General features: G+C 51.8%; 10 protein-coding genes across 10 annotated transcripts; 4 read left to right on the forward strand and 6 right to left on the reverse strand.

Moving 5' to 3' along the window:
- Window positions 1-740: 740 nt before the first annotated feature.
- Window positions 741-2239, reverse strand: AtWU_03884 (uncharacterized protein; the record flags this gene model as incomplete). Its single annotated transcript, XM_035498995.1, has 8 exons — window positions 741-941; window positions 994-1104; window positions 1152-1430; window positions 1482-1759; window positions 1811-1953; window positions 2007-2029; window positions 2076-2128; window positions 2176-2239. The coding sequence occupies 8 exons, from the start codon at window positions 2237-2239 to the stop codon at window positions 741-743; spliced, it is 1152 nt and encodes a 383-aa protein (XP_035354888.1).
- Window positions 2240-3011: 772 nt separating this feature from the next.
- On the reverse strand, window positions 3012-5108 carry AtWU_03885 (putative C6 transcription factor; the record flags this gene model as incomplete). The annotated part of the gene is made up of 6 exons (XM_035498996.1): window positions 3012-3471; window positions 3520-3861; window positions 3914-4087; window positions 4134-4285; window positions 4333-4917; window positions 4983-5108. The coding sequence occupies 6 exons, from the start codon at window positions 5106-5108 to the stop codon at window positions 3012-3014; spliced, it is 1839 nt and encodes a 612-aa protein (XP_035354889.1).
- Window positions 5109-6386: 1278 nt separating this feature from the next.
- On the reverse strand, window positions 6387-8253 carry AtWU_03886 (NCS2 family permease; the record flags this gene model as incomplete). The annotated part of the gene is made up of 4 exons (XM_035498997.1): window positions 6387-6995; window positions 7042-7146; window positions 7195-8115; window positions 8164-8253. 4 exons carry the CDS (start codon window positions 8251-8253, stop codon window positions 6387-6389), a joined length of 1725 nt encoding a protein of 574 aa, XP_035354890.1.
- A 488-nt stretch (window positions 8254-8741) lies between these two features.
- Window positions 8742-10604, reverse strand: AtWU_03887 (MFS transporter; the record flags this gene model as incomplete). Its single annotated transcript, XM_035498998.1, has 4 exons — window positions 8742-8979; window positions 9028-9159; window positions 9205-10191; window positions 10291-10604. 4 exons carry the CDS (start codon window positions 10602-10604, stop codon window positions 8742-8744), a joined length of 1671 nt encoding a protein of 556 aa, XP_035354891.1.
- A 787-nt stretch (window positions 10605-11391) lies between these two features.
- Window positions 11392-12593, forward strand: AtWU_03888 (uncharacterized protein; the record flags this gene model as incomplete). Its single annotated transcript, XM_035498999.1, has 2 exons — window positions 11392-11729; window positions 11780-12593. 2 exons carry the CDS (start codon window positions 11392-11394, stop codon window positions 12591-12593), a joined length of 1152 nt encoding a protein of 383 aa, XP_035354892.1.
- A 908-nt stretch (window positions 12594-13501) lies between these two features.
- Window positions 13502-15171, forward strand: AtWU_03889 (C-x8-C-x5-C-x3-H type zinc finger protein; the record flags this gene model as incomplete). The annotated part of the gene is made up of 5 exons (XM_035499000.1): window positions 13502-13699; window positions 13754-13801; window positions 13854-14154; window positions 14202-14488; window positions 14539-15171. 5 exons carry the CDS (start codon window positions 13502-13504, stop codon window positions 15169-15171), a joined length of 1467 nt encoding a protein of 488 aa, XP_035354893.1.
- A 651-nt stretch (window positions 15172-15822) lies between these two features.
- AtWU_03890 (ankyrin) lies at window positions 15823-17739 on the forward strand (the record flags this gene model as incomplete). Its single annotated transcript, XM_035499001.1, has 1 exon — window positions 15823-17739. The coding sequence occupies one exon, from the start codon at window positions 15823-15825 to the stop codon at window positions 17737-17739; it is 1917 nt and encodes a 638-aa protein (XP_035354894.1).
- Window positions 17740-18348: 609 nt separating this feature from the next.
- Window positions 18349-20037, reverse strand: AtWU_03891 (putative aquaglyceroporin; the record flags this gene model as incomplete). The annotated part of the gene is made up of 4 exons (XM_035499002.1): window positions 18349-18661; window positions 18717-19258; window positions 19313-19950; window positions 19998-20037. 4 exons carry the CDS (start codon window positions 20035-20037, stop codon window positions 18349-18351), a joined length of 1533 nt encoding a protein of 510 aa, XP_035354895.1.
- A 1208-nt stretch (window positions 20038-21245) lies between these two features.
- On the reverse strand, window positions 21246-22353 carry AtWU_03892 (short-chain dehydrogenases/reductase; the record flags this gene model as incomplete). Its single annotated transcript, XM_035499003.1, has 2 exons — window positions 21246-21901; window positions 22002-22353. The coding sequence occupies 2 exons, from the start codon at window positions 22351-22353 to the stop codon at window positions 21246-21248; spliced, it is 1008 nt and encodes a 335-aa protein (XP_035354896.1).
- A 1012-nt stretch (window positions 22354-23365) lies between these two features.
- On the forward strand, window positions 23366-27898 carry AtWU_03893 (ABC transporter family protein; the record flags this gene model as incomplete). Its single annotated transcript, XM_035499004.1, has 1 exon — window positions 23366-27898. The coding sequence occupies one exon, from the start codon at window positions 23366-23368 to the stop codon at window positions 27896-27898; it is 4533 nt and encodes a 1510-aa protein (XP_035354897.1).
- Window positions 27899-27958: the final 60 nt, after the last annotated feature.

The raw sequence follows: 27958 nt of genomic DNA on the forward strand, positions 1-27958 counted from the left end.
CATAAAGCAGAAACTGCGCGAAAAAAAAGAGATGAAACCGGCATTACATATATGCCCTGCTGTGTAGATGCTTTATATGGTCAGTAACTATCCATGATGATTCTGTAGACCAAGGACATTCCTCAGAGAATCAATTCTTCATATGTAATATATAATTTACTCATTATACTACGGTTTCTTTAGTATAGGGGTATGTTTTGAAATTGTTCCATTTTTCACTAATATATATAATATATATACTATATATAATATCTATAAGATTATATAGTAAAGACCGTTCTCTTTCCGGCCTTCGTGGTAAGTATACTTAGTATCTTAGATCTGTTCTGGGAGTAGATATCTCAGAGTAGAATTGTATATCCATAATGGGACCCAAAATCTTGTCTTGTGATGTTCTACCTCTACGCCACCTACAAGTATTGAAAGTCTGTATAGCCACCCCAGTATACTATCGGAGGATCGAACGAACTATGATAGAACTAACCAATCAATCGATGGCCAGCCAGTCGATGCATTCTGCACTAGTAAGGGGGTTTACGGAAAATTGGAGGACAATAGTCAAGAAGGGCAGTGTATCTCAAACTTCCAACAAGACTTGGAGGAGGATACGAGAAAATATCCGTACTACAATTCAATCAGAGTGGCCAATAATCTCATCATGATCTTTCATAACCTCATTCAACATACTCGTAAGTCATATCACATCTACACATAAACCATGCCCAAGATAGACAAGATCATCAGACCTGTGACCCATTAAACGTCATCATCCGTTGTCTTTCTTCCCCCACCACCCTCTTCCTCGGATAGTAATGCCAACACGCCCAGACAAACATCGTGATCAGGGTCAGTGGGATAGTAATGGCCCAATAAATCCAGAATGAACTGGTCATGACTTCGTTTCCATTTTCGTAATCAAAGAAGTTCGTCCCGAATAGGCCCTACACTTCTTAGCATCGAGGTATTCCATGGAGCTTCAAGGTTGGAACATACCGATACAAATGTTCCCGGTAGATATATCATACTGACGATCGCAACCGTCCTCATCATTGCGCTGTCAGACTTGGCGTCGTGGCCGAACCGTTGGGAGACGAGGTTGAATCCCTAACACATTAGATTTGTTTCGAACAAAGGGATATGTTGATACTTACCAAGTTAATCTCGTTGTGTAACCGCTCCGAGAGCGATCGGCTTCGGATCTTCAGTGAGTGAAAGTCCTTGGCCCGTCGAAGCAGATTCCGTTTATTCTGGAGCCATTCGCCCTTGTTGATATTTGGGTACAGCTCGTAGGAGCGCGCCTGCTCTTCCACTAGGCATTGCATGGTATGTTCTGCGACCTCGAGGGTCTCGTTTGAGTGAAAGACATGCCGTGCAATATCGTGCAAATGAGGGAAGAAGTCGGGGGTCAGGCTCTTTACATCAACTCTCGACTGTATTCAATTTAGTATACTGCATAGTGATCTTGATCGGAATAATATTACCTTCTCAGTGGCCCGGACTAGGTTTCGAAGCGCCCAGAAAGAAGCATCATAGACATCGATCATGGTGTTCGCAATTACAGCGTGCCAAACATACGGGTTGCTGTTTGCCTGAGTCGTTGGTAGGATGGCAACCAGCTTACTGGGCGGGTCTGGATGGTCGACAATAAATACGACCTGGATCTGGGTTTCTGGATACCAGGTCACAAAGACGGTAGTTTGGACCCATTCGTATGTATGAGGATCGCGGACATGTTTTATCTTATAACAAGCCCAGGAAACTAATAACTTCATCAACGACCCATTCATCCGAGCCTGGGTTGAGAACAAACCGTGCTTGATAGGCTTGTCGTTCTCGTCGAGAAGATCGTCACAAAACAAGGACCCGTTGATGTCCTTGCTAATGACAGGCTGGAACTCATCCGTAAAGAGGCGTAGATATTTCGTCTCATCCAGAGTTTGGCGTTTTGAGAATCTACACGCATTAACAAAAACAAGGTTTATCCCGACAGGAATGGTATATCCTACATAAGCAACGATTTTGTCGGGTGCTGCTATCGTCAATGCCAGCCATCAAGGACACCGCGGAATGCATACCTCAAGATCCAAATCTAGTAAGGATGCCCCAGTTTCCATCCATGGTCCGGTTCCTGAGCTTATCAGCGCTATGGCCACGGCTAAGCAGATACGAACTGACCTCGCTCATAGATGGTAATGCCCTCGGGCATTGTACTCGAGGAGCTAGTGGGAAGCTTCTCCATTTACCGTGTCAGACGGGCCGGAAAGATGGCCCACATGCTAGCATAATCGGCGAATGTCAGACTAACAGGTTGCTTGCAGCTGACGGTCGACGGAGGATTTATAGCTGGCGATCGACGAGGCTGGATTTAGTGGCGCTGGCTAGCCGCCGCGGGTGGGCACGTAGTCACATCTGTCAAACCATGATGCCCAACCGCTGTGGTGAGGCTTGTGGGAGAGATGTTTGAGTCGCACGGCTGTCTGGTTGATGTCACAGACATTTGATAGGATGTGAGTTGCAGTGCGGACTGACTGCACAGCCCATCTATCTACAGGGGGGAGGAGAGGGAAAGCATCAACATGAGTGGTTGTGTTTGTCTGCCCGGCGGCCTAAGCGGCAGCCCGCAGGCCACGTGATCAGACTGAATTGTGTAGTTAGGAGGAGTCTGGATGGCATTGCACGCTTAGTACTGGTAAAGTGTCGGGCGCATCGGTCACCTCGCCTATTCTACACATCGTGGGAGGCTGCATCAAATTGCAGGTTCTATGGGTATTATATTCTATCACGGATATGAACCAATTCCGTCGGCCCGGATCGTGCCTCAGATGAGCAACATAAGGCTGGCACGCAGAATGCCACACATCTAAGCCACGCTGGGGTCATCACAACAAGGGTAAAGTCACTAAGTACCAGTCCACCCCTCCAGACATCCCTGAGGGTCTATATAACGCCGTAAGTCAAGAGACAGTGCCAGTTCTGGGTGCCTAACTTGTCCTATGGCATCAACCCTGGTCCTACGCCTCCTCACTGTCATCAAGGAGGTCAACGCTGTCGCGCACGCCAAGCGGCGGCGGCGCAACCGTAATGGTAAACAGCGAGTCGGTTTCCGTGGGCAGTGCCAGCCTCTTCGCCTGGGCGGTCGTGCGGAGCGTGCCCAGGATGGTCCGGCTCGACTCCCATCGTCGCGAAAATGCCTTGGCCGCGATACTGAGGGTGATAAATGCCTCCCGGTTGTTGGGCTCCTCCAAGTCATCCAGCAACGTGAACAAAGCCTCGGTGATACACTGGATGTTGCTGACGGGCATGCGGTCGAGACCCCAGCAAGAACGGTGGATCCGCATCAGGTGGGCGATATTACGCGCTGACGAGAAGCACATCTCACGGGAGCGCACAGGCGAAATAGTCGGAACGGGCAGTGTAGAATATTCTTTCAACGGCTCGTAGATTCTCATGATGATCGCATGGTGATACATACTGATCCGGTTAGTGGGGGGTTCTGGCGGATTGACAATCTAGACGTACTGTAAACAGAGGATATGCGGAGCCTCGAGTTTAGTCTTCAGACACGTGGGCCACCGATCGGAGCAGAGACGAAGACGCTCATAAAGGTCTGCCACTTTGCTTTCCGTCTCCGCCCGTGGGCGCGATGGCGCCTCGCGGTGGAAGAAGGTCGCTACATCGTAGGCAATCAAACTCAAGCCGCACAGCGCGCTGAACAGACAGACAGAATGCCCCTCAGTTCCTTCTGCGTGATCCGGATACGGTCGCCATTCGTCCGAGTCGCCTTCATGGCTGACGAGGGGTAGACTGTGGCGCTGCGGCGGCTTGATTAAAGGGCGGCTCTTGTCGGCCAAGGCGTGACTTCTAGTCCCGGGTTAGTTGCACGATCCCCCTGGAGGGTTGCGCGAAAGCTTACGTGGCCATGTTAAACAGTCCCCAAACGGTCCCATTGATAACTCGAACCATGCGGAGCGTATCTTCATCGGCATCGGACGCCAGAACGGAATTCTTCTGCGAAAGTTCCTGGATAGCATAGGCAAGTTGGCCGCGGTGAATCCACCCTTGGCGATCCCGCCCAGTCATCGAAGCACTAGGCAGTCAGTATCATAAGCACCCTGAAGTGACACGGAACATACCATGCCCACAATACACCTAGTCCCTGGACGGTTGGAAGCGTAATCCGCCCCTCTTCCTTGTCCAGTAAACGCTTGGCCTCCTCGTAAAAGCGGGCTCCTTTCGAAGCCGCATCTCCCGGTCTCGCATATGCCTCGGGATAATCAGAGTATGCCTGGGACTGTTAGATGAGCCCGGCCAGGATATAGAGAAATCACGTACGCAAGCTTCCGCTAGGATAATGTTGACCAAGAACGGTGAGCAAAATCGAGCCGACAGCGATCCTGCCTGCATGTCCCGCACAAACAATTCCTTATCGATCCAGTTTCGAAACGGATGCGACCATGTGAGCCATAGCGAGATGAGATGGGAAACGAAATCATTATCGGAGACGACGGTCGTCCAAGGTCGAGCGGGGACCTGAAAGCGAGGAATGTCGGATAACCGTTTGGCGTCGAGAATCCGCCGCATGGACCGCGACTCAGACGGCTGGAGTTGCTTCACCTCCTGGCATACTTCGACTAGTTCCGGAGTTTGGGCTAGGTCCAAGCGAGGCAGCTGGTGGTTGATGTAGTAACGGATCTCGTCCAACGAGGCGTCACTGCGGATGAGGTTGATCAAGGGAACAGCGCGACGGTTGCCACTCTCGCGGAGAACGCTGACGAGCCGGACAAGAAGATCCTCCTGGTCGGCGAGCTGATCGATTTTGCGTTTGAGGGCGCCCCGACGACGCTTATCGGCACTCCGGTCGAGGGTACATTCGACTTTGCTCTTGACGCAGTTGGCACAGGGCACGGAACCTGTGCACTGGGGACATCAGTATGGATGTTGGCAATGGAAGCAACTCATGGGGGGGCATGTGCAAAAATTACCTTGAGCTTTCGAGTCTTGCAGGCGGCACAGGCGGTGCCTACATTTTTCCTGCGTTGTTGGGCATCGAGAGCGGCGTTGGCACCCGGCGGGGCGGGAGCCAAAGGGCGCGACTTAGTATCGGCCATGGTGCTCACCCATGGTGGAGGGATGGGGCGAGTTGGGAGGGGAGGACGAACAAGGGGTGATAAAAGAGAGGGGAATGACTGAAGGGGGAAGAGTGGAAGAAGAGGGGGAGGAGAGGAGGGAGAGAAGAGAAGAGGAGAGGGGGAAAAGGACAGACGAAGGGGCGAAGGGAAGCTAGGAGATGATGAAGCATGGGAACCATGATTACCATGATTGAACTTGGAAGGAGGAACAAGTACAGTACCTGGTTCCAATGACTTGCTTGCTAGTTAGTAACCACCACTACTTACTGTATTCCATTAGTAGATACCATACCAAACTGGGTCATTGGGGATTTGCTTCCAGGGCTGGAACTTTTTTGGAGAGAGAAAAAAAAAGAAGGCAGGGAAGAAAAGATAAACTGTGAGTGGTTGGAAGTCACTTCCAGCTCCAGTGGTGGTGGAAGTATCAAGGCTAATTGGTTGCCGGGTATGCACCGACCTTTCCCCGCCCGGAATTACCGTATCAAGACACTGATTGGCGCGGTTTACCAGGTACCTTCCATGGCTTGACTGGTATTCCAATGGTATTTCCAGCACCAGTACACACACTCTCTCCTCTCCTCTACTTACTGTCCCACTGACTACTAACAGTACTTAGTAGTAACTACCGTACTACTAGTCTACCACCACTTGCTATCTACTTACTTACTAGCACTGAGCTAGTCCCTTTGATCCACTCATTTCCCCCCCCCTATCATCTGCCATCTGCCGTCTCTTCTTCTTCTTCTCCCCCCTCCACTCATCTCCCCTACATTCTTCTCACAAGCGTCGCCATTCCCGCTCACCATCCGCACGGTGGCTTGAGTGTCTCCCGGAGGCGAGAACCATTCCAACTCCATTCTAGCTTAGACTGCTCCCTCCCGCAGCATCGCCTTCCCGCCAACCCTGTGCGACCGGAATTCAATTCCTTCGGGTAAGCCGTCCAATACCCTGGTCTATTATAGCATCCTCTTACTAACTCATTTTGTTCGACATGGTTCCCAGTAGACCGTCAGTCAGTCAGTCAGTCCAAGTCCCAACTTCCAATTGCCAGTTCCCAACCCCAACCCCCTCCCGGCCACGTTGTCCCATCGGCCAGCGACAAACAACAATCCACCTCCCCCCGAGCGCTTAGTATCATTGGTGTCCTACAATCCTCTCCTCAACCCTCCCCGAACGTCATCCGGTCACGCGCGGCAATTGATTCCGGTATATATTACAGCTAGCTTGCGATGAGATCGAATCACGATTAATTACACTTTACATATCCTTGCCCCCCGCCGCCACGTCTTGCTTTTCCGGTCGATCCTGTGACTCAACCGATCCCCCATCCATCACGCTGCGATCCCGTTCGTCCTCCCGCCAAAAGTCCTTCTTTCCCCGAACGGCGCGGCGCAGCCACGGCGGGAAGAACCCCCCAGGTATCCTCCACGACCAGGGCTCCTTTTCATCCTTATTGGGGGGCACGATGCGTCCCCGAGTCACTTTCTCGATCGCCCAGATGATACCGTTCAGTGTGATGTAGCTCAAGATACCCGCGATCAACCCGTACGCGATACTGTACGTGAACGGCATGATGGCAATGGTCAGGAAGGCAGGCACCGCGTCGCCAAGGTAGCGCCAGTTGATTTCGGCCGCCGCCTTGACCATCAACGCCCCCACGATCACCAGGGTGCAGCCAGTGGCCCAGGGGGGGATGGAGGCGAAGATCGGGGCGAAGAATACTGCAATGAAGAAGCAGATGCCCGTCATGCAGGAGGTGAGGCCGGTCTTACCGCCTTCGGAGATTCCGGCGCCGCTTTCGACAAATGCTGTGACAGGAGACGTGCCAAAGAGGGATCCGATCGAGACGGAAATGGCGTCCACCATCTGACTAGTCAGTCAAGTTCGGGCAACACACAGGGAAGTCACTTACGTAGGCCAGAGCACTGCCTTCGAAATCCTGCGTGCGAGGATCGACCGTCCCGGCAAATCGCGCCATGGAATACAGCGTACCAGTGGTGTCGAGGATATCCACATACTGCATGGGTTAGCTGCCGTTTTAAGCGAGTGACATCATGCAACCAACCAGGAAGGTAATGAAGGCCAGCCCAAACTGCGACCCGTGCCCCGTGATATCCCAGTCCTGTGCAACCAATGTGTGCTTGATCGGGTGGAAGGTAACGACTTGTTTGAAGAAGTCAAACATGCTATTACCCAGTTCGGTGTGCGGGAAGTACGTCACCGGGGTCGGTCGCGGCCACGAGATGATGGACACCAGCAGGATTCCGATAATGACGGCGCCTTTCACCCGATACAGCATCAGCAGAGCTGTCAGGACTCCACCGCAGAAAATCCCGATCCACATGGTCGGATTGCGCATCTTTGCATCCGACGGACAGAGGCCGGTCGTCGCATCGCGAAGACTATCCACGCAGCCGGCCAGTTCAATAGGCGAGTCCGTGGCGCCTGTTACCAACCCGATTCCCGCACTGTAGGTAAGCCCAATCAACGTAAGATACAGCCCAATGCCCGTGCCGGTTGCCAGCTTGATCGACGCGGGCAGCGCGCGGGCCAACCACTGGCGGATTCCCAGTAGCGTCAAGGCCAGAAAGACCCATCCTTCGACAAAGACGGCAGTCAGAGCCACTCTGTAGGGAATCATGCCAAAGCCGTGGTGTCCGACCACGGTGTAGGCGAAGTATGCATTGAGCCCCATGCCTGGTGCCAGCGCCACGGGCAAGTTCGAGAAGACACCCATAAAGAAGGTGGAGAGGGCAGCAATGGCGGCGGTCGCCGTGACAATATCGCGCTTGACCTCCTGCACGCACAGCAAATATTCGGTGTTGGTGTCGCATTGGTCGGCATAGCTTTCGGGTGGGCAGACGCAGGTTCCGCCCGTGTCGGAGGTAATGGTGGCATTCACGCTAATGATGTAGGCCATGGCGAAAAACGTCGCTAAGCCGGCGCGCATCTCGGTAAAGAAAAAGCTGCCTTTCCGTTCATTAGGCTGCGCAGGATTAGTTCACCGTGTCGCGTGCGCAGCAAGCAAACCTACATGACCCGAGTTTTCCAGACGAAACCACCACCCGACAGGGCTACGAGCCACTGCCAGGTTGACGCGGTGTACCCAGTCAAGATAGCGCATGGTGCTACTACTGTTTGTAGTATGCAAGGTGGGTTGACAGCAGGGAAGAAAAAGGGTCCCCGCGGAAACCCCGGGTTTTATCTGTCAGGGACTTCAGTATGACTGGCAGATAAACCGCAACGAAAAAAATTTACATTAGCGAGCGATAAGCAGCAGGCGTCCGTCATAAATTGACTCAAGCAGTTCCAATCCTTCGCTAGGATTTCTGAACGCGGACAGCTTGGCAGCTTGGCAGAGCCAGTACCGAGAGTCATTCCGTGGATGGTGCCCTTGGCAGCACCAGCACGAGGCAATCACCATCGAGCACCCAGAGGCCCCAGCGGATTCCCACGACTCACAGCGTCCAGTCGCCAAATGCTTATCAGTCAGAACCAGATGCCTGCCTTGGCACCCTTGGCTTTATTTGTCATCACCACGGACTTATCTACAGCTATCTAAGATTGATATGATGGTGAGTGTCTATCTAACGGACTGTGTTCGGACCCTGACTAGGCCGACTTCTCCTGGAACACCGCTGCCGCCGGGGCAAACTTGCTCCTCCGTCGTAGGGCGGGTCCAAACATGATGAACCCCACGGGGATAGGGATCATAATCGCCGCGAGACACCCTAGCAATGTGCCTGCCCACTGCACCCCCAGGTTGACAAACATCTGTCGCGCAAAGAGAGGGAAGCATGCCCCAACTGCAGACCGCAGGATGGTGTTGGCAGCAAAAACAGACGCGGCGCTGTTCGGTCAGAAGCTTTCAACGATTTGCGTCCTGGAAGGCACTCACAATTGCAGATACGAATCAATCAGATAGTTGAAACACTGCAGAAAGATGCAGTAGATGCCGAACCCGGTGAACAGCCCCGACGCCGTCGGGGCCATCCAATGGATCGATCGCGTCCATCCGGTCCAGCCATACCTAATTGTATCAGCCAGGTATTCGCCCAACAGACAGGCGCCTTACCAGAAGAGTCCAATGGTGAAAGAGATGCCCCCGACGATGGCCGGAGGCAACCGCCACTCGGGGATGGGGATGTCGTTATTTGCCCTCAACTTCTTGGTATACGAGCCCTGACTCGACAAGACAAACACTCCTCCCAGAATCTCCCCAATAATTAGCCCAATAAACGGTAAGCTGCCCACCCCAAGATTCATGCCATGAATATCCTGAAACACCACCGGATATGCCGCCAGCAAGGCATACATGAGGCCATAAATGAACGACATGTACAGCGTAACCAGAAATACAATCGGCTCCGTAAACAGCATCCGAAATGGCCGACTAAAATTCACCGTAATCAGTTCCCGAAAATCAATCTCCACCTCATCCTGCTTCGCATGAATTCCCCAATTCCTCGTCTGCCTCCTCACCGTCGCCGCCTTCGCCATCAACAATGCTGGCGCATACGTCTCCTTATAAAACAACAGCAACAGCGCCGACCCGAAAAACCCCATAATCGCGGCAATATACATCGTCCACCTCCACCCCAGATAACTCATGACAATGAAACCTCCCGTAAACGGCGACGCAAACGGCCCCACGAACACCGCCATCGCAAACATCGCGATCGCAATCCCCCGCGTCCGATTATTGTAAATATCCGAAAACGCCGCCGGCACAATCGACAACGGACTCGCCGCGAACAAACCCGCAAAGAACCGGGTCAGCATAATCGTCTGCACATCCTTTGCTGTAGCCGTCGCCACCGTAAAGATACTATACCCAAACACTCCAGCAGTAATGGGCCACCGCCGCCCCGACAGCTCCGACGCGGGCGCCCAGAACGTCGGCCCGGCCGCGAACCCAAGTACATACAGCGTGACGCCGAGCGTCGCGACCTCGGTACTGATCCCGTAGTGTATACTAACCGCCCCGACAGTCGAGGAAAAGATCGCACTAGCGAAAGACGCAGTAAACGTCACGTAGGCTAGGATACCTGAAAGGAGAATCCTAGATCATCACCGCCAATACCCCCATTAGCCCTTCTTCCTCACACAGACACACATGCGCCCAACCAAGCAAATATACTGTACATAGAAAAATACATACTTCGTCCCAAGGGGCCAATTATGCGGATGCATCGGATCCTCCTCACCCGTAAACTCGACCACATAGCGATCCGGATCCGGTAGTAACGGGGGAAACTCTTTCCCCCCGCCCATAGGTAACCATTCATCCCGGGGTGTCTGAGGCGCCTTTGACCCGACGGTGGATTCGTGCGTCAGACGAAGTGTCTCGATGCGCGAGACTTCGATGTTGGTTTGCGGCCGGCTTAGGGTTGGGGTGCGGCTCGGGTGGGCGGTTGGGATGGTGGATAGGGAGGAGGTGCTTGAGGGGGAGGGGGATGGTGATGGGGAGGGCATTTTGGGGGTGGTAATTGAGGGAGGTGGAGGGTTTTGTGTAAAATTGGCATTGTAGCTGGTGGAGGGGTGTATTTATTGTTTTGGTGGTGTAGAGTGATGGTGTCATGGGGAGTGCGATCCATGGTTGGATGGGTAGGGTTCGGTGGGCGGCGGATAGGTTGTTAGCAGGGTAGATGGGTTGCTTGGATGATGTAGATAAAGGAACGTATAGAGCTGGGAGGGTCTGAGTTTGGGGGTGGAGGGATGAGGTGAGATGCTTCGGAGTTCTTTGTCCTTGTTTAGAGGAGATGTGTAGTTGTTAGGGGTGTGGTATGTGAGGTGATGTTGTGAAGGGGGATGTCATGGGTTTCTCTGATGTACACCATAGCTTCGTTTTGTTTTGGAGGGGAGTGATAAGCTTTCTGCTAATATTGACTGAGCTATTGATTCACTCGTATAGCCGGGGCATTGTATTTTGTAGGGAAGAACGTTTGGAGTCGGAATTCGGCAATGATTATGAGTCCATGTGTTGAGGATTGAAATCATAATTGAACCACCGTGTAGTACAGAGATCAACTGCCCCGTGGACAGTCGGATCAATGTGTTACACTACCATGTGAAGCCCCGGATCTGGTTCCCGATGACAGCCTCGGTAGACGCAGATCTACGATCGGCTGCTCGCAACGGCTACCCTTTCGGTCTGCGATCTACATGTTGTACAAAAAGTAAGTAAGGGACAGTATTACAACTGCATATAAGGACGACTAGATTCTACTTTTTCTTCCAGGCACACCAACATCCACGCACCATGTCTGCCAAATTGATCCTTCCCGCCCTCAGTCTCTTCACCCTCTATGCCATTTGGTACTATGCCGACGCCAATGGCCTTCTCGAACTAGCAAGGCAAAGCATCGAGCGCAAAACACTCCCAGGCAGCGATGCGCCTCTACGAACCGTCTACACCGGTCTCCCTCGACTGGACCACCTGCTTACCACCTTGACTACCTTTTTCTGGCCTACCACCGATGGAAGCCACCCCGCCTTGACTCTCCATACGCTCGGATTCGCAGGGACATTCGGTTCCGCCTGGATCCTAATAACCCTAGAATCATGGCGACAAGGGAATGCTTGGACCCTGGCAGCATAGTAAGTTCACAACAATGTACCCAAGTGCATCAAGCTAACCTCACCACCAGTCCCTTAATATTTGGCCTCTCCGCCCAAACCCTAACCTTCGCCTTCGCAGCCCCTCTCTACTGCGCCCTGCAACTCACTACTTCCACAACCTCCACCTCTCCCACAGCAACCAACATCCACATCCCCAAGACCATTCTCACCACCCTCCCCCTAGTTTTCACCGTCTCCTACATCATCCCCAGCGCCTTAATGGTCCTCCCCATCTCCTCAACCATAACAACCGACCTAAAACAACTCTTCATCGCCCTCTGGCAACCCTTCCCAGCATACATCTCCATCCTTCTCACCCTCTCCCACACCCTATTCTCCCCATTCACATCGACCCCTAAACCCACCCAGAAGAACCACAACCTCTCCTCCCTCCGATTCATCTACGCCTTTGCCTTCTTCAACACCCTAATCCCCCACCTCGTCACCCTCACCGTCTCGCTATCTACCATTCTCGCACCTGCTATCCTCTCCCCAAAATACAGGACCTCCTTGCACCCCAGTATTGTCTTCGGGATTCCCACGCCCTGGACATCGCCTGTTATACAGGTGGCTAGTGTTGGAGACGGGGTGCATGCGTTCCTGAGGTGGGATTACTTGATTGGGTCGGCGGGGATGGTGGTTTGGGCGTGGAGGTTGTATGGGAATGCAGTGAGGATAGATAAAGGTGGTGCAATGGGGTGGTGTGAGTGGGTGTCGTTGGTGGTGAGGGTCGGGTTGTTGGGGATTGTTGCTGGGCCGGTGGGGGCGGCGGTGGTGTTGGTTTGGGGGAGGGATGAGATGGTTTTCGGGAGGGGGGAAAAGGGGGGTGAGAAGGCGAGGTAGAGACAGGGATATTGAGACATGTGTCGATCTATTTGTTGGTATTTGTCTGAGTACATAGCCACATGCGGTTGTTGTCATGACGTGGTCAGCTTGTGGGTTTGTCACCATACTATATCGGTGATAATGACACCAGGGTAATTCAGGGTTATGTACTTGGAAGAACCATACCAGTGAGAGACTAGCATGCATGCGTGTAAATATAGAACCGGGATCTCCATGAGAGTACTAGTATACCTTTTGTAGAAAACATGTTGGACCGTGTAGGGGTAGATAATTGGTGAAATGGTCAAAAGAGTCGGCTGGCTGCAGACAACGCCCACAAGCGTTGAATATCTTTCACCTTCCAACCACAATGATTGACATGGCTGCTTTCAAACTGGACTATTCAATTCCTGACTCTGTCATTCCAAATGAATGTGTTGTAGACATGTAATGCATGTGCGCATAAGTGGATTATGGCAGCAATGTTTGACATTATACCCAAAGAGGGATAGTCTGCTACCCCGCTCCGATAGCAGCTCCCTCCCACCGCCTGCCAAGAACAGGTAACCGCTTATCGATAAGCGCAGGTACCGCAGCGGGTAAGCGACGGCCAACACAACAAATCCAAACTAGTTTCCAACTAGTTCCGCTGCTTTGCTTTGCTTTGCTTCTCCTCGTTTCGCACGACGACACTTGCCCATTCCTTTGGAGTCTTCACCACCTACCTATCATTAACGTCCCTCCCTCGTCTTGAGTGAATGTTAGTCGACCCATCCATCCTTATCTTTCGGGATACGCAGCCACCCACCCATGGTGGTCTCCGCAAATCCCTCGACAGTATTCCTTAGCGACAGTGTCCCATTCGAGAAAAAAGAAAACAGACGATCCTGCTCCTTCGACATAAAACCATATCCCAATCGAACAATATGCTTGGTGATGCCGAGATCCACGCTCTAGATAGCAATCTATCAAGCATTGTGCAGCAGAACCAGCAACACCATGCCGATGTACAGAACCTCCTGGATAAGTTCCGCCAGCTCTTAGACAACTACAACAACCTTAAGAGTGACTATGAGGAGGAGAAAGAGGCTAGAGAGAAGTACAAGCGGATGGCTAGGGGTCAGGTACGCAGAATGATCCGTCAGTATGTACATTGTCCAGCTCTGACGGTGACTTAGGAGCGGAATCCTTTCGTGCTGGTCCTCGTTGATGGAGATGGCTATCTCGTAGGTACATCTGGATCCTTAGAAGAGATCATACTGATCAACTCCGCGGTAGTTCAAAGAGCATCTGCTAAAAGCCGGAGCCGATGGTGGCATTACGGCTGCCCGTATTCTTAACGATTCCATCCGCGAACTGCTCCATGATCGACTAGGCCATCAGGCTGACCAGTGCCGTGTGATGGTACGCATTTATGCAAACGTGCTTGGATTGTCAAAGTCATTGGCCCGCTCCGGGATTGTGGGACAGGAAGCCCGCTCTCTATCGCCTTTTACAGCAAGCTTCACCCGGGCTGAGGATCTTTTTGATTTCGTGGATGCGGGAGATAAGAAAGAGGGTGCGGACTATAAGATTAGGGGTATGAATAGCTCTATATTTTGGAAGGGCTCGAGCTAACGTCAGTAGAAATGTTCCGCTTATTTGCCGACAACAGCCAGTGCAGACACATCTTCTTCGCTGGTTGTCACGACTCCGGGTATTCTAATCTACTGACACCTTATCGTGGCCGGACTGATCGCATCACCCTCCTCAAAGCTGCCAACTTTCACAGCGAATATGAAAGATTAGGCCTCCCGGTGCGAGAGCTTCCCGCCCTCTTCATGTCTACACCTATTGGTGGAACTGGGAGTCCCTCCAACCATACGCCTTCGATGTCCACAACCTCTAGACCGATTTGCAAACATTTCCAAAAGGTGCGTGGAAATGCATTGCCATACTTTGCATTTCAACTAATGTTCTTCAGGGCATTTGCCGATACGGCAGCTCCTGCAACAAGGCCCACATACCGCAGGGTCAACAACTCTCTAGATCCGACAATACCCCCTCTCCTCCAGGAAGGGAATCTCCTACGAGTGCTCGCACTCAAGAGTTTTATGCCTCACAACTTGTCACCCACCTCGATCCTAAGTGGCAAGATTATATCCCGATAAACTTGGCCGGAGATCGCATTGACACCTACTGTCCGATCCCCGGCCACGACGCCTGGGAACTCTATACCCGTCGCGCCAAAATCCATAAGCCATGCAATAATTTCCATCTTGGCGGCGAGTGCAGCAATATTGGCTGTGAATACGACCACGGCCGTCTTGATCCAAGCTCGCTGGACGTTATGAAATACATACTCCGTCAGCATCCATGTCAGACGGGCCCTTCATGCCGATCCACTAAGTGCTTCCTCGGCCATCTCTGCCAGAAGGACGGATGCCGAGGCCTCAAGCCGTGCCGCTTTAATCGTCACGCACACACACTTGATTTGCATATTGCAGAATACACGCCGTCCATCAAAAGGGACACTGGTCACTCGCGTGCTCCAAGCGCCGAGGGGGCATATCTCCCAGATACTCCCGAAGAGCCGCAGGGCCTCATTGTATTGTGAACGTCCAGTAGGACTATATTCAAGGCCAACACATACTATTATGTTGTCTTATATTAAGGCAGACCGACTTGTTGGTAGGGTCGGGTCTTAACAATTGGTTATCAATTTTTAGAGAAGAAGATGTAATAGGAAGGAGCCACATCGGAAGGGAGGGAGGAAGCAAGCAAATCGTTTGGATTCTGAAAACACGATACAGGTTAAGGCTATCACTTAACCAGGCGCAAAGCGCACAATAGTTACTGACGAGGATGACTGAATTTATATGAAAGTATTTCCGCCTCTTTCGTAGCACACATCTCATCTAGGACATACCTGTGACCGGATAATTCCATTCAATGCTGGTGAGACCCATCCAAGTCTCGGTTTATTCCTCTCCATGAGACGAGCCGCCAGCAGATCGGTAGATAGCGACAGCAACATGAGGGAACAACCGATGCCAGGATGGCAACTGCGATCCACCAAAGGTAGCAAAAAGTAGTATATAAATCTCAATGACAGGTACATCCACTGCTGTCCTCTCCACCATCAGTCACGACAACATCCTTCCAATTGATCTATCTGTTCTCAATCACACCAGAATTACAGTAACTCTAAACCAAATAAGAAAGATAAGAAAGATTAAAAAAAAAATCAATTCCAAGCTCAGCAATCATGAGTCATCAGGGGAATCCTGTTAACCCTCACTGCATTTTCTGCAACCAGGGACACCCTGAGCCCGCCGGGGATGCTATCTACGAGCACATCGAACAGCACCTCGATGACCTGAACAGACGTTTCAGGGAGAAAAGAGCCGACAACGAGGAAAATTCTACGATCATTGACTGCCAAGACTGGCCTGGTTGCCGTCACAGGCCTCTGACCTCAGTAGAGGGGGATGCCCATGCTTTTCATTGGGTATTCGTGGAGATGGCACGTTTGAAGAGGCAGGATCCCGATGAAGAATATATCTCTTGCGATTTATGCGGCACCCGTCATCCCACCTTGGCCAGAGAAGATCTGGAAAATCACATCCGCGACTTCCATAACTTATTGTTCAATAATCCCATGGTGGCGCACCCTTCGCCATCTGAATTGTCTGAACTTCCACCGTCGGCGATGACTGGCTCCGAAGCCATGGAGCTTGACGCGGCAGAGGAGGATCAGGATGGCGACTTTGAAATTGATGATGATGAAACGGAGGAGGTTAGAGCCCAGGGGTCCAGAGAGGAGGTCGCCGCCGAAGCCCAGTACGACTCTGAAGAGGAAGAACCCAAAGACCTACCTCATGACCTCAGACCAGTCATCAGGAGTCTTGAGCAAGCCCTTTCGAATAACATCATGAATATCAACAACTTCCTTCAGGTTATATGCAATATATGCCGTGATCATCGCTTTCCCGTCGAACACCTTCCCCAGCTTGAGATCCATAATGCTCTCCGAGCTAGACTTGCTCCGCTTGTACATCAATTGATGTACATACCCGGGGTCTCCCCACCCCTTCGAGTGTCCCCCCACCATATTTCGTTGAGACTCCGTGGGTCCACCATTGGCGAAGCCCTCCTTGCAAAGAAGGTCAGGCCGATCCGGGTTCTCTGTGATCTAGGGTTCCCCATTAACGTTGTTATGGAGAGCAACTTGACCGTGCTGGGTGCAGCCATCCTACTCCGGCATAACAAACTCGCCCAATACCTCCTGAACCCTGAAATCAAGGAAAAGTACGGCGTCGACCCTTTCGCTGGCGTGACTACGGACAATAGATATGGCAACGGCTTCACTCCGATTGCTCTATGCGTGTGGAGACGCGAACACAACACCCTAAGGACCATCCTCAGCTACGAGACGCCCCCTCACGTCATGCGAACCGAGGAGGTAAACCGGCTCTTCCGCTCGCAGACCTGGGCAAATATTAGCAGAACACTGGGCGACCCATACTTCAGAGACGCCATCTTCGCCCCACGCAACCCTCCCATCTCCCCGATCCACTCCGCCGCTGTCAACAGTGACACCGAAGTTCTGCGACGCCTCGTCCAGTACGAGAGTTGTCGCGGGGGCCGAATTCCTAATCTATCCTCTTACATCAACTCCGAGAGCAGCGCCATAGCCGCTAACACAACTCCTCTCCTTGTCGCCATGCACTACCGCAATGAAGACGCCACGTATGATCTCCTCGCAAGTCCCGACATCGACCTCTCAAAGCAAACCTCCCGCATGGTCACTCCCCTATATTACGCTGCCCGCGTAGTCAATATCGAACTAGTTCAGGCCCTGATAGACCAAGGTGCTGATCCGAAACAGGTTACAGGCCTGGGCACGCCTATTCATGCACTGGTGCATAATTATAAGGATGCCAAGGCAGACGAAGTGGATTTGCGAAATCCCCGGGCGTTCGAGACCCGCAAACAGCAGATTGGCGAGCTTCTGAATCTGTTCTTGGATGAAGGCGTCGACCCAAATGTCAGGGCTACGGCTGGTACACAGGGACCCAGGACGGCTATCGAGGAGGCTGAGAGCGTGGGGTTTTGGGAGTTTTTGGAAGTGATTATGGCTCGTAGCACTGCTGCTGCTGCCGCCGCCGGCGCCGCGTCGTGAGATGGGCACGGTGGTACTGTGATACTGTGGTACTTTGCTTAGGTACTCTTGCTTTGAAATCGTAAAAGCTAAAATAAATAAACACACCTTGCTTGCTCATGCTTCCTTTGATACATATCAAACCGTAGTCAGTTAATCCGACTTCAATAACTATGTCCTTGAGTCAGCACCGTCCCTACTGTCTAGATTTGTAGACGACGAGGTAGTTAGTGGGAATCTTTTAGATTATCCAATAGAGAGGTAGTTTATATCTCCCTTTTTGCTATGCATCTCATCTTGTCGATAATGAATGATGTCGTTCGTTAAGGCATAGTTCACCTGGCCTCAGATATTGCTGGTCTGGCATTCATTACCTGAGGTCCTGGGATAGAGTTATCTAGAGGTGCGAAAAATCCTATTCTTAATACTAAATAGTACTTGGATAGATTTTTTTGATGGCAACCACACTATCCCCAACACCGAATACATTAAAGAGAGACATTTTCCTATATAACTCCAAATACAAAACAGAAGAAAACCCCAGGCTAATGCGACGCTACCGTATACTGCATGCAAATCACACCATAATACACAAATAAGTCCTTCCTTCCCAGATATCCCAGACTAACATCAATCCTGATTCTCTTCTACCGCCCTCTCGATATCCCCAATCTTCCTCCTCCCGAGGCGCAACTTACTCCGCAAGTTCTTCTCCTTGATCAGCAGAGCGCGCTTACGTCTCCTCGGCGGGTAATTGATCGGGCTTTCGCCACCAGTGAACACGACTAAGTCGTAGATGAACGCGCCGAATAATCCTCCGAAGATGTCGGCTACCCACGGGCCCCAGATCCACCAGGCGTGGTATTCTTTGAAGAGGTGGCCGCCCCAGCCGGCCATTACGGCGACGAGACGGGGCCCGAAGTCGCGAGGGCCGTTGAATGCGCTGGATGTTGGTTAGTTGGATTGTTATAGGGTGGGGTGATGAAGGATGTACGTACCCGCCTGTGTTGTAGCCCAATGCTAGGACTAGAACGGTGATGAGAATGCCGATGATGAATGCCTGCATACCTGCTCCGGGGGGAGCGTTGGTGTCGTCTCCCAGGGCCATGATGGTTCCAACGAGGATGGCGGTGCCTAGGAACTCGTTGAAAAATGCGGTAGCTGGACTGACGAATTGTTTCGGTAGAGTGAGAAATGCTTGGCTGGCTGTTGTTTCGCTTTGTGGTAAGTTGCTCTCAACGGAGAGGTTGACGATGGCGTCGTGGTAAATGGCGTAGGCGATTCCGCCGGCGGTGATGGCGCCGATCAGCTGAGCAAGGATGTAGATTACGCATCGGCGGGCGGGAAATCCTCGCCAGACGGACATGGAGATTGTGATGGCAGGGTTGAGGTGGCCACCGGAGATGCCACCGACGATGTAGATGCCGATCATGAAGCTGAAGCCCCAGCACGCGGCTTGGCTCATCCATGAGCCGGCTTGTTGGTCCGATGTGTAGGTTGCTAGCCCGCCGCAGAGGCCGAGGGTGATGGCTAAGGTTGTCTGGTGATTTTGTTAGTTGCTGGATTAAGAGAGATAGTCTAGGTAACTACTCACACCCAGCCATTCGCCTAATGGCTCTCTAAGATAATATCGGATCTTGGACCACTTGTTGAAGAATCCCATCTCGTTCTGGGGCTCCTCGCCATTCTGTCTAGCTTCATCCGTCTGCGGGATATCCGTAGGAGGCTCTTCTGCCGCTGGAGGCGGGCGTTCTCGTCCCCCTTCTTCTCTTTCTTCCTTTCGATCCTCTGGCAAGGCTCCATACCGCATTCCGTCTCGGACAACATGAGGCAGCGGCTGCGCTAAACTCCAGACAGGTTTGTCCCCTTGCGTGTTTCCATACTGGGGATTGTAAGACTGATACTCCGGATGCATGTAGGCGCCCTGGTGAGGGAGTGGTCCGTAATACGCATTCGGACCTGCTAAGGAGAATTGTGCCTGACTCCCATAGCTCTGGTTTCTCAGGGTAGCGGGAGGTTGACTCCGATAACTCTGGTTTTGGGATACGCCAGTGCGGTGACTGGCATGACTTTTCTTTCGCGAAAAATTGGAACGCTGAGTTCCTTGGCTTTTGTTTCGAGAGACGCCCTTTCTGGGCTCCCTATGGGGAGACTCTTCATCCTGGTCTGCTTTGGAGGATTCTCCCTCCGTTGAGTCGGAAGATCGATAGTCTTTCGACTCGGTGTCAACCTCTACGGGCTGTTAGCGGGAAAATCTGTCTGAAGCATTTAAGACTTACGATCGAGTTCCTTGTTGAGAGACCTGATTGGGTGCACCATGGCAGTAGGGTAAGCAGTCGGAGAATTGGACAATTGCAGTTTATCAGCCTGCTGTAGAAGAAAAAGAATATCTTATACTTTGGGGGTCTCATTGGGGATATATTCTACGGTGCGCCAAGATTGCGTCACAGAAGCAGACCAGGGAACCGCCGACTGCAACCATTGGTGGCTTCACACCCAAACCCTCGAATTTTCGACGCCACACCTAAATAGCCCATTCGGCAGATTCTGCACGTTTCATCCATAGTTCCAGCTGATAGATCTAGCCGGGTTTCGGTAGAGTAGGTGAGAATTATTCTACCGGGACTGATACCAGCAAATGTCAGCCGCGCTGAGGCGATCATCAAGAGACCGCCTTGTTAGTGAGACGCCAGAACCGGGATGATTGCCATCTAGTGAACCGCCATGCCATGGCAGAGAATCGAGTGACTTGTTGCCCGCCCCACAAACTTGCGTGAAACTTGAGCAGTGGTGGCCTGCCAGAGGCATAAAGAGGAGGCAGGTCCTCACGGACAAAGCGTCCCTCTTCCGATCCTAATTGGCGGGTTGCATAACCTCACTCTGTGCGACCTGGGTGGGTGGAAACGGATCCGTTCCTTGTACGATCTCTTCCAGTCACCGATGGCGGCGTTTGATCGGCGGCTTCGGGCCCACCCGTGACACGCTGGCCCAACAGCCTTTGTTGTACAGAGGAAATACTAGGTTATAAATGAGCCGCGAGTGACCAACTCAACCTCTGATAAGCCGGGTTCGAGGCCGACACTTCCAGGGGAAGTATGGTGAGACCACGAGCCAAGAGGAGGCTATGGCCGTGGTTCAGCTAGGTCGAAGTGGAAAATTGTGCCTGCAGACGTCATTGGGTTGATGCAGGTGCCACCAGCTGCGACCTGTCTCTACATAACATCCTTCTGTCAAAGGAGTGAGAGGTGAAGCCATTATGGAATGGTTGGGAGAATAAAATGCAGAATAAAGTTGACGACAGAGAAAGAGCGGAATTGCCTGATCCGGCAAGTGACATACATGACGTCATCACGTGGTCCTGCCTGATCGAGACTCTGCACGTGATTTGAGATGCACTATCTTTGCTGCCATCAATAACTTCATCTTGAAGTCATCAATTCATGCGATTAGAACCATTTTATACATTAACAATCTGGGAATGATATAGAGTCAATTCTGGCTACAATGCCGTCTCAGCCCAGCTTACATTATGCGGCATTCACCCCGGTGATCCGCTTGAACTGACTCTCCGTATACCTCCAGACAATCTCTCCAATGCCTATCTCTCGCAGGCCTTTCAGAACCTCAATGGCATTATCCGAACTCTCCCCATCGGAAGTAACAGAATAAACACCCTCTCCCACCTCCCCATCAACGCCCCGCGCAACCATGACCCCCTCCGACAGCGGCACCCCATCATCCCCATCTCGCGCAGGATACTTCGCACTTGTAGCCACAAAAAGATGCCTCTCTCCGCTCTCTATGGCAGGAATGCAGATCCAACGGCCGAAAAGCAGGAGAGCAAGCCACACAATCCACATACGGAGATTATCCACCTCTCGAGTTATCCCGGTCCGGACAGCTCCAGGGTGAGTATTAATGAACGACACGGTTGGGGCCTTTTCAACTAGCGTTTCCAAAGCCACTGTGGTCAGTGAAGTAATATGCCCGCGGAACAATGGGGCTGATAGCTTTCTGCCCTCGAAGTCGGCGGTGTCAATGGGACCTTCAGATCCGGCTGCCCCGACGGTTATGACGCGGCGGAGGCTGGTGGCTTGTTGGAGGAGAGGGAGGAGGTTTACAATAAAACGCATGCGGGCAAAGTAGAGGAGGGATGTGATCTTGCGGAGTCCTTCGGGTGTTTCTGCAGTATGATAGATATCAGTCGTTCATTCTGTAACATTATGTAGTTCTAGTCATGTGTGCGGCAAGAGATATATATATCCGAACCGGCGATCACCCACCGTTGTGTATAGTCGCTATACCAGGTGTGAGAACGAGGAGATTGAGAGCTCGCTCCTTGTCCTTGATGTGGCGGCAAACCTCATCGACATTGCAGAGCAAGCTAAGGTCTGCAGACATGAAGATATACTTCCCCTCGGGGTTCAGGCTTTCGCATTCGGCGATGATGCGGTTGGCTGCTTCTTGTTTGCGACCGACAAAATAGACATGGGGCCGTGCAGCATGCTTAGCGAACTGCTTGAGGGTTGCTTCACCAATCCCACTTGTTGCTCCGACGAAGAGAGCTACCATTCCCTCGGGAAGGGAGGTAGCAATCTGGACATTGGAGGATTGGATATCGGCGAGGACTACCATTTTGTTAATGTTAAATGAAGTGGAAGTTACAGTGAAATGACGGACTCTGGAGTATAAGGGTGGCGACTACACCATGGTTATGGAAAGATTCATTCTTTATATACTTGCAAACGAGGGTTTCCGTCGTCAGTTTCTTTGCAACTTCATCCAATCAACATTGGTAATCCGAACAGGATGCTTATGCGATTAACGCTCGGGTTCATCCGTATCCGGCACGGATCACACTTTCCGGGGACCCGGTTGGGCGAGTCGACCCCGGATCATGGAGATTCTAGATACGAGCTTCAGCACGGACGTTACATTATTTATTTGCTCGAAGGGAAAAAATATGGATAGGGTTTGCATAGTAGCCTCGTGTTCTCCAGTAACATGCATCCCTGTGCAACAATCCAATCTTTGTGGTACTTTGCCCGTTCGAGTACCGAAAGCCGATGCTCGGTTCTTCGGGCTTGGCGCTTCTGGATTTTATCGCCGATCAGTAAATAGCCCTCCTTACAGTTTCCTGCTCAATCACACAGATTTCGTGTTATCTTTGATGTTGAGATATAATGATGCATGATATTCTGGATGCCTGGCATGTCGTCGTCATTGCCTGCTCTCTCCACATCCAGCAAATCACAATGGTAGCCCCCACTACCTAACTTTGAACTCACACTTGCCACATGCAGAACTAGCCTCAGCCCTAGTAGCAATCGCAAAATGCCCCCAAATCAGATAAAACTTTGAAGACAAGCCTGGTTTGCCTGCACCAACCACAGGCACGACCATAGCCAAAGTGGAGAGATTGCGCCGAGTGGTACGTCAGCCGGGCAGCCAAATCAAACCCGACCTCCGACTTTTAGATCCACTGTAGCGCTTCCGCCGACGCGACAACCACGAGTCGGCCATCCTATATTAATCCTGCAGCCTGCCATCACCGCACGAGAGACGCTCGGGCGTCTAATCTTCGATTCTTCAACGATGCTCGCTCGGGAATCTGCTACCGAGTTCTTCTCGGTAGTCACTCAGCAAAATGTCTTCTCAGACGGCAAGCGAGGGGCTCCCCCTCGCGGCCAACATTTTCGGATTCGGTGTGGCGGCCTTGGTGGGAGGGAGGGCCTTTATCGCCATCGTGAATCGATTGCGACATCGACAATTAACCCTCGACACAATGATCCAAATGGATGGGTATGAAGACTGCGATGGAATTGCAACACCACAATCAATTAAGGAATTTTCCGACAAACCCCCACGCGTCGCACTTGCAATTGGTACCGGCATTGGTGTATGGCTATCGCTATCGGAAATTGTCGTGTTTAGCATTGTGTCTGCTTCCACCGGTGATTTTACACGATGGATGCGACTAGGGGCCTGGGGAACTCTGGCCCTCAGTACAGTTGCAGTTTGGATGGAAGACGAATGCACGCTTCGGTTCAGACACGGTCTTCAAACAAGCATCGGCTGCGTCGCCATGATGGTACTTCTAGTTGAGGATCAGTACCGATGCTATGAGGCGTTGGATTTCTCCTTTCTGCCCTGGTTCTTTCTACTTGGCCAGTGTTGCGCCGCTTTGGGTGCCTGCATGGCCGGAGCGTCGTTGCCTCGTCGACCGGACGTTTTTCAAAACGGAACAGTGGTGGATCGCAAAGGATCGACAACCTTCTTGGACCAATTGTTCTTTGGATGGGTAGGCCAGCTGCTTTCTGCGGGTCCGAAAGATGAGCTGGAGATCAGCCACCTGCCTGAGCTCGAGTACAATAGTCGTTCACCTCAGCTATTTCAAGCTTTCAGCCAACAATGTACGGCTTCCAGCAAAAGCCTTTGGAAGGTCCTCTTTTTCAGTCATCGGAAAGCGCTATTCATTCAACTTGTTTTGACCTTCCTGAATGGGACAATGGCATTTGTGCCCCAGTTTTTTATCTTGGGAATCTTGCAGCGTCTGGAAACCGACCCTGATGATCCTTGGCTATGGCTATTTGTTCTCGGGCTCGGCGCATCGACTATCGTATCTGCTCTTATCGAAAATTGGAACCTCTATGTATCGTCAAATCTGGTTGCGGTGAGGCTTCAGGAACAGCTATCCACAGTGGTCTATGACAAAGCGTTACGTTGTCGTGCAGTGAACAATGTCGGATATGATTCGCAGAGTGCCAGTACCACCAACCCGACCAGTCAGGGTACCATGAACCTGGTAGCTGTGGATGCAAAGAAAGTAGCCGACTTTTCAGCGGTCGGCTTTCATCTCTACGAGGCACCGTTAAAACTCATTATTGCTGCTCTATCTATCGGCCGGTTGCTTGGACCGCAGTGCCTACTAGTCGGTGGCTTAGTTCTTCTTTTTGTGTCTGCAGGAAACTTTTACTCCGTCAGCCAGTTTTCGAAGCAACAAAGAGGTCTCTTGAGATCACGCGACAGCAAGATGGGAGTCATCAACGAGGTTCTCCAAGGTATCCGCCAAGTCAAATTATCAGCTCTGGAGGAAAAATGGGAAGACCGCATCAATGAGTCAAGAGGGAAGGAGCTGCAAAGCCAGTGGCAAGTTTTCAAGTGGGAGCTTCTTATGTTCGTCGCCTATAATATTACACCCGTTGTCGTTTCCGCCGCTTGCTTAGGCACATATGCCCTTTTACATGACGACATGCCAGCGTCTCTCGCTTTCACCTCGGTCTCGCTGCTCGGTGCACTCGAAACCCCCCTTGCCGTTCTTCCCCAGATCCTGTTGAATGCAACGGGAGCACAGATCAGTCTGCGACGAATTGAGCGTTTCCTTCGAACCCCAGACAGGGATGTCGATATTGCGCCCGCTGATGGGGTTGTGCTGGACCAGGCCACGATTTGCTGGAACGAAAATCAATACACTAAATGCTTTTCTCTTAAAGACATGTCTTTGACATTCCCATACGGCGCTTTGAGTATCATTACGGGGCCGTCTGGCTCTGGCAAAAGTCTCGTTCTTGCAGCAATACTTGGTGAATGCGAGTTCCTGCATGGCAATGTACGGCGGTCCCCAAGCCTGGCGGTTGCCTACGTTGCCCAGGAACCGTGCTTGAAAGATGGGACAATCAGGGACAACATCCTTTATGGCCTGCCGTTTCAGCAGGAGCGCTACCGGCGCGTTCTTTTCGCCTGCTCTCTTAATAGCGACATAAATAGTCTAGTGCTGAAGGATGAAACTCCGATGGACGACCAAGGGAGCAATCTCAGTGGTGGCCAGAAATGGCGTATCTCCCTTGCGCGCGCACTCTATTCCGATGCCGAGATAATTGTACTGGATGATATTTTCAGCTCCATTGATTCTCATACGGCGCAGCATCTATATAAGTATGCTCTGACGGGGAGTCTCGCCGAGGGACGCACACGCATACTGGCAACTTACCACCTAGAACTGTGCTTACCGAGAGCCGAATACGTGGTTGCTCTTGACACCAACGGACTGCAGTATGCTGGCCCGAGACAAAACCTTAGGGATATGGGGATATTCAAGCATATGGCCCAGGCTGCAGCAGGAGTGGAGAGGGCTTCTCACATGAAGAAAGGCTCTCTGGTATCGAATGTTCAGTCTTCGGAAAACTGGATAGGAACGCTATTACCCAGTGAGCAAGAGCAACTAGAAGACTCAGCAAGGAAAGACGATTTGTGTGGTGAGGCCAATACACGAAACCAAAAATGGCGAAATCGTCAACGGATTTTCCGTTTAACTGACGCCAAGTATCTTTGCTTGCTTGTCTTGTTCCTGCATCTGAGCTATGGCGGATTAGCAGTTGGGCGAGGTCTGTGGATGATGATCTGGAGTAACAGCACGAACAAGAGCAGGAGCACAGAAGACATGGATACAAAAGAAGCCCAGTCCACCGGGGTGAACATTACGTGGTTCTTATCTATCTATCTAATGTTGTCGATCTGCTCATGCATCGTTGCGATCAGTCGGAGCTTCCTGGCAGTGCGCATCACCTTGAAGATGTCACGAAGACTTTTTGAAAAGTTCCTCTCTTCGGTACTACGGGCTCCCTTGCAGTGGCTCGACCAGATACCAGCTGGAAACATTCTGAACAACTTTTCTGCAGACTTCAGCTTGATCGACTCGCGCCTTCCATATGATCTCAACTACGCACTCGGTGTTGTGTTTGATCTCCTCTCCATCGTGCTGGCTGCCTCCCTGGTGAATGTCTGGCTTAATCTCCTCTCCGCCTGTTCGCTCTTACTGGCATTTTACTACGGACAATTATTTATCAAGAAGATCCGCGCCATCAAGGAACTTGAAAGTACCATGCGAAGCCCAGTACTTCACCATCTTTGTGCCACCATGGATGGAATAATGACCGTTCGTGCCTACCGTCAAGAGGAGACCTACCGAGAGGAAATGTATGCCAAGATTGACCGGCATTGCCGGGCATCCTGGTGTCTCTGGCTGCTTACACGTTGGATCGCCGTTCGCGCAAGCACCATTGGCGCCGCTTTTACCACCGCGGCCTCTATACTCGTGCTCTCTTCCAACGGCATTACAGCTTCTACTGCTGGATTTGCTATCACGTTCATCATGCGGTATAGTGGCGTTATGTCTCAAGTGATCAGGCAATACGCGAACCTCGAGATCTCTCTGAACAGCGTCGAACGTGTCTCGTGGTCTCTCGATATCCCTGCAGAAAAATACGACTCAACCGACCAGATGCCTGAGTCCTGGCCCGCGGATGGCCAAGTGGATGTATCAGACTTGACCGTCTGTTATTCGCCCGATTTGCCACCCGTTCTGTCTGATCTATCCTTTTCCATCCCGCCAAATACCAGAGTTGGAGTGGTCGGTCGTACCGGTGCAGGCAAGTCCTCGCTGGCAATGGCCCTATTTCGCTTCCTGGAAGCCCAGCAGGGAAGTATTCATGTGGCGGGGGTGGACATTTCGACCATTCCGCTTCGCCAGCTACGGACGCGCTTGGCAATCGTACCACAAGACCCGATCCTGTTCTCTGGCACGATTCGCTCCAACCTCGACCCCTTTGATGAGCACTCAGACCAAGAGCTCTTGTCTGCATTGCGACGCGTGCACTGGACTATTCCTGATGCTGACCATAACGAGAATCGTCCTGGATCGCCGTTGATAAAACTCGATGAGGATGACGATTCCAGAGAAGATCTCCTTGACTCTCTGGAACTGCAATACCAGCACCCACCAAGTATTCTAAACACCGCAGTCACCGAAAGAGGCGCGAACTTTTCCCAAGGCCAAAGACAGTGTCTCTGCCTCGCGCGGGCCATTCTTCGCCGGCCTAAAGTCCTAGTTCTAGATGAGGCCACCTCAGCTATTGATAAGGCCACCGATGCAGTGATTCAGAGATCCATCCGGACTGAGTTTGGGCACAACGACTCATCGTTACTGGTCATCGCGCATCGCATCAGCACCATCGTCGACTTTGATCGCGTGCTTGTACTGGACGCCGGCCGAGTCATTGAATATGGGACACCTCAGGAACTGGTATCGAATCAAAACGGGGTCTTTCGCAGCCTAGTAGAGAGCAGTGTTGAGAGAGACGAGTTGTTAGAGACTATGCATGCTGCCGGTCCGTGCACCTGACACTGTCATAGTCATAGCCCCGAGTCACTACATCGATAAGGAGGAATACAACCGACGCCG

This window comes from Aspergillus tubingensis, assembly GCF_013340325.1.
Source record: "Aspergillus tubingensis WU-2223L DNA, scaffold_6, whole genome shotgun sequence".
In the NCBI taxonomy this organism is placed as follows: domain Eukaryota; kingdom Fungi; phylum Ascomycota; class Eurotiomycetes; order Eurotiales; family Aspergillaceae; genus Aspergillus; species Aspergillus tubingensis.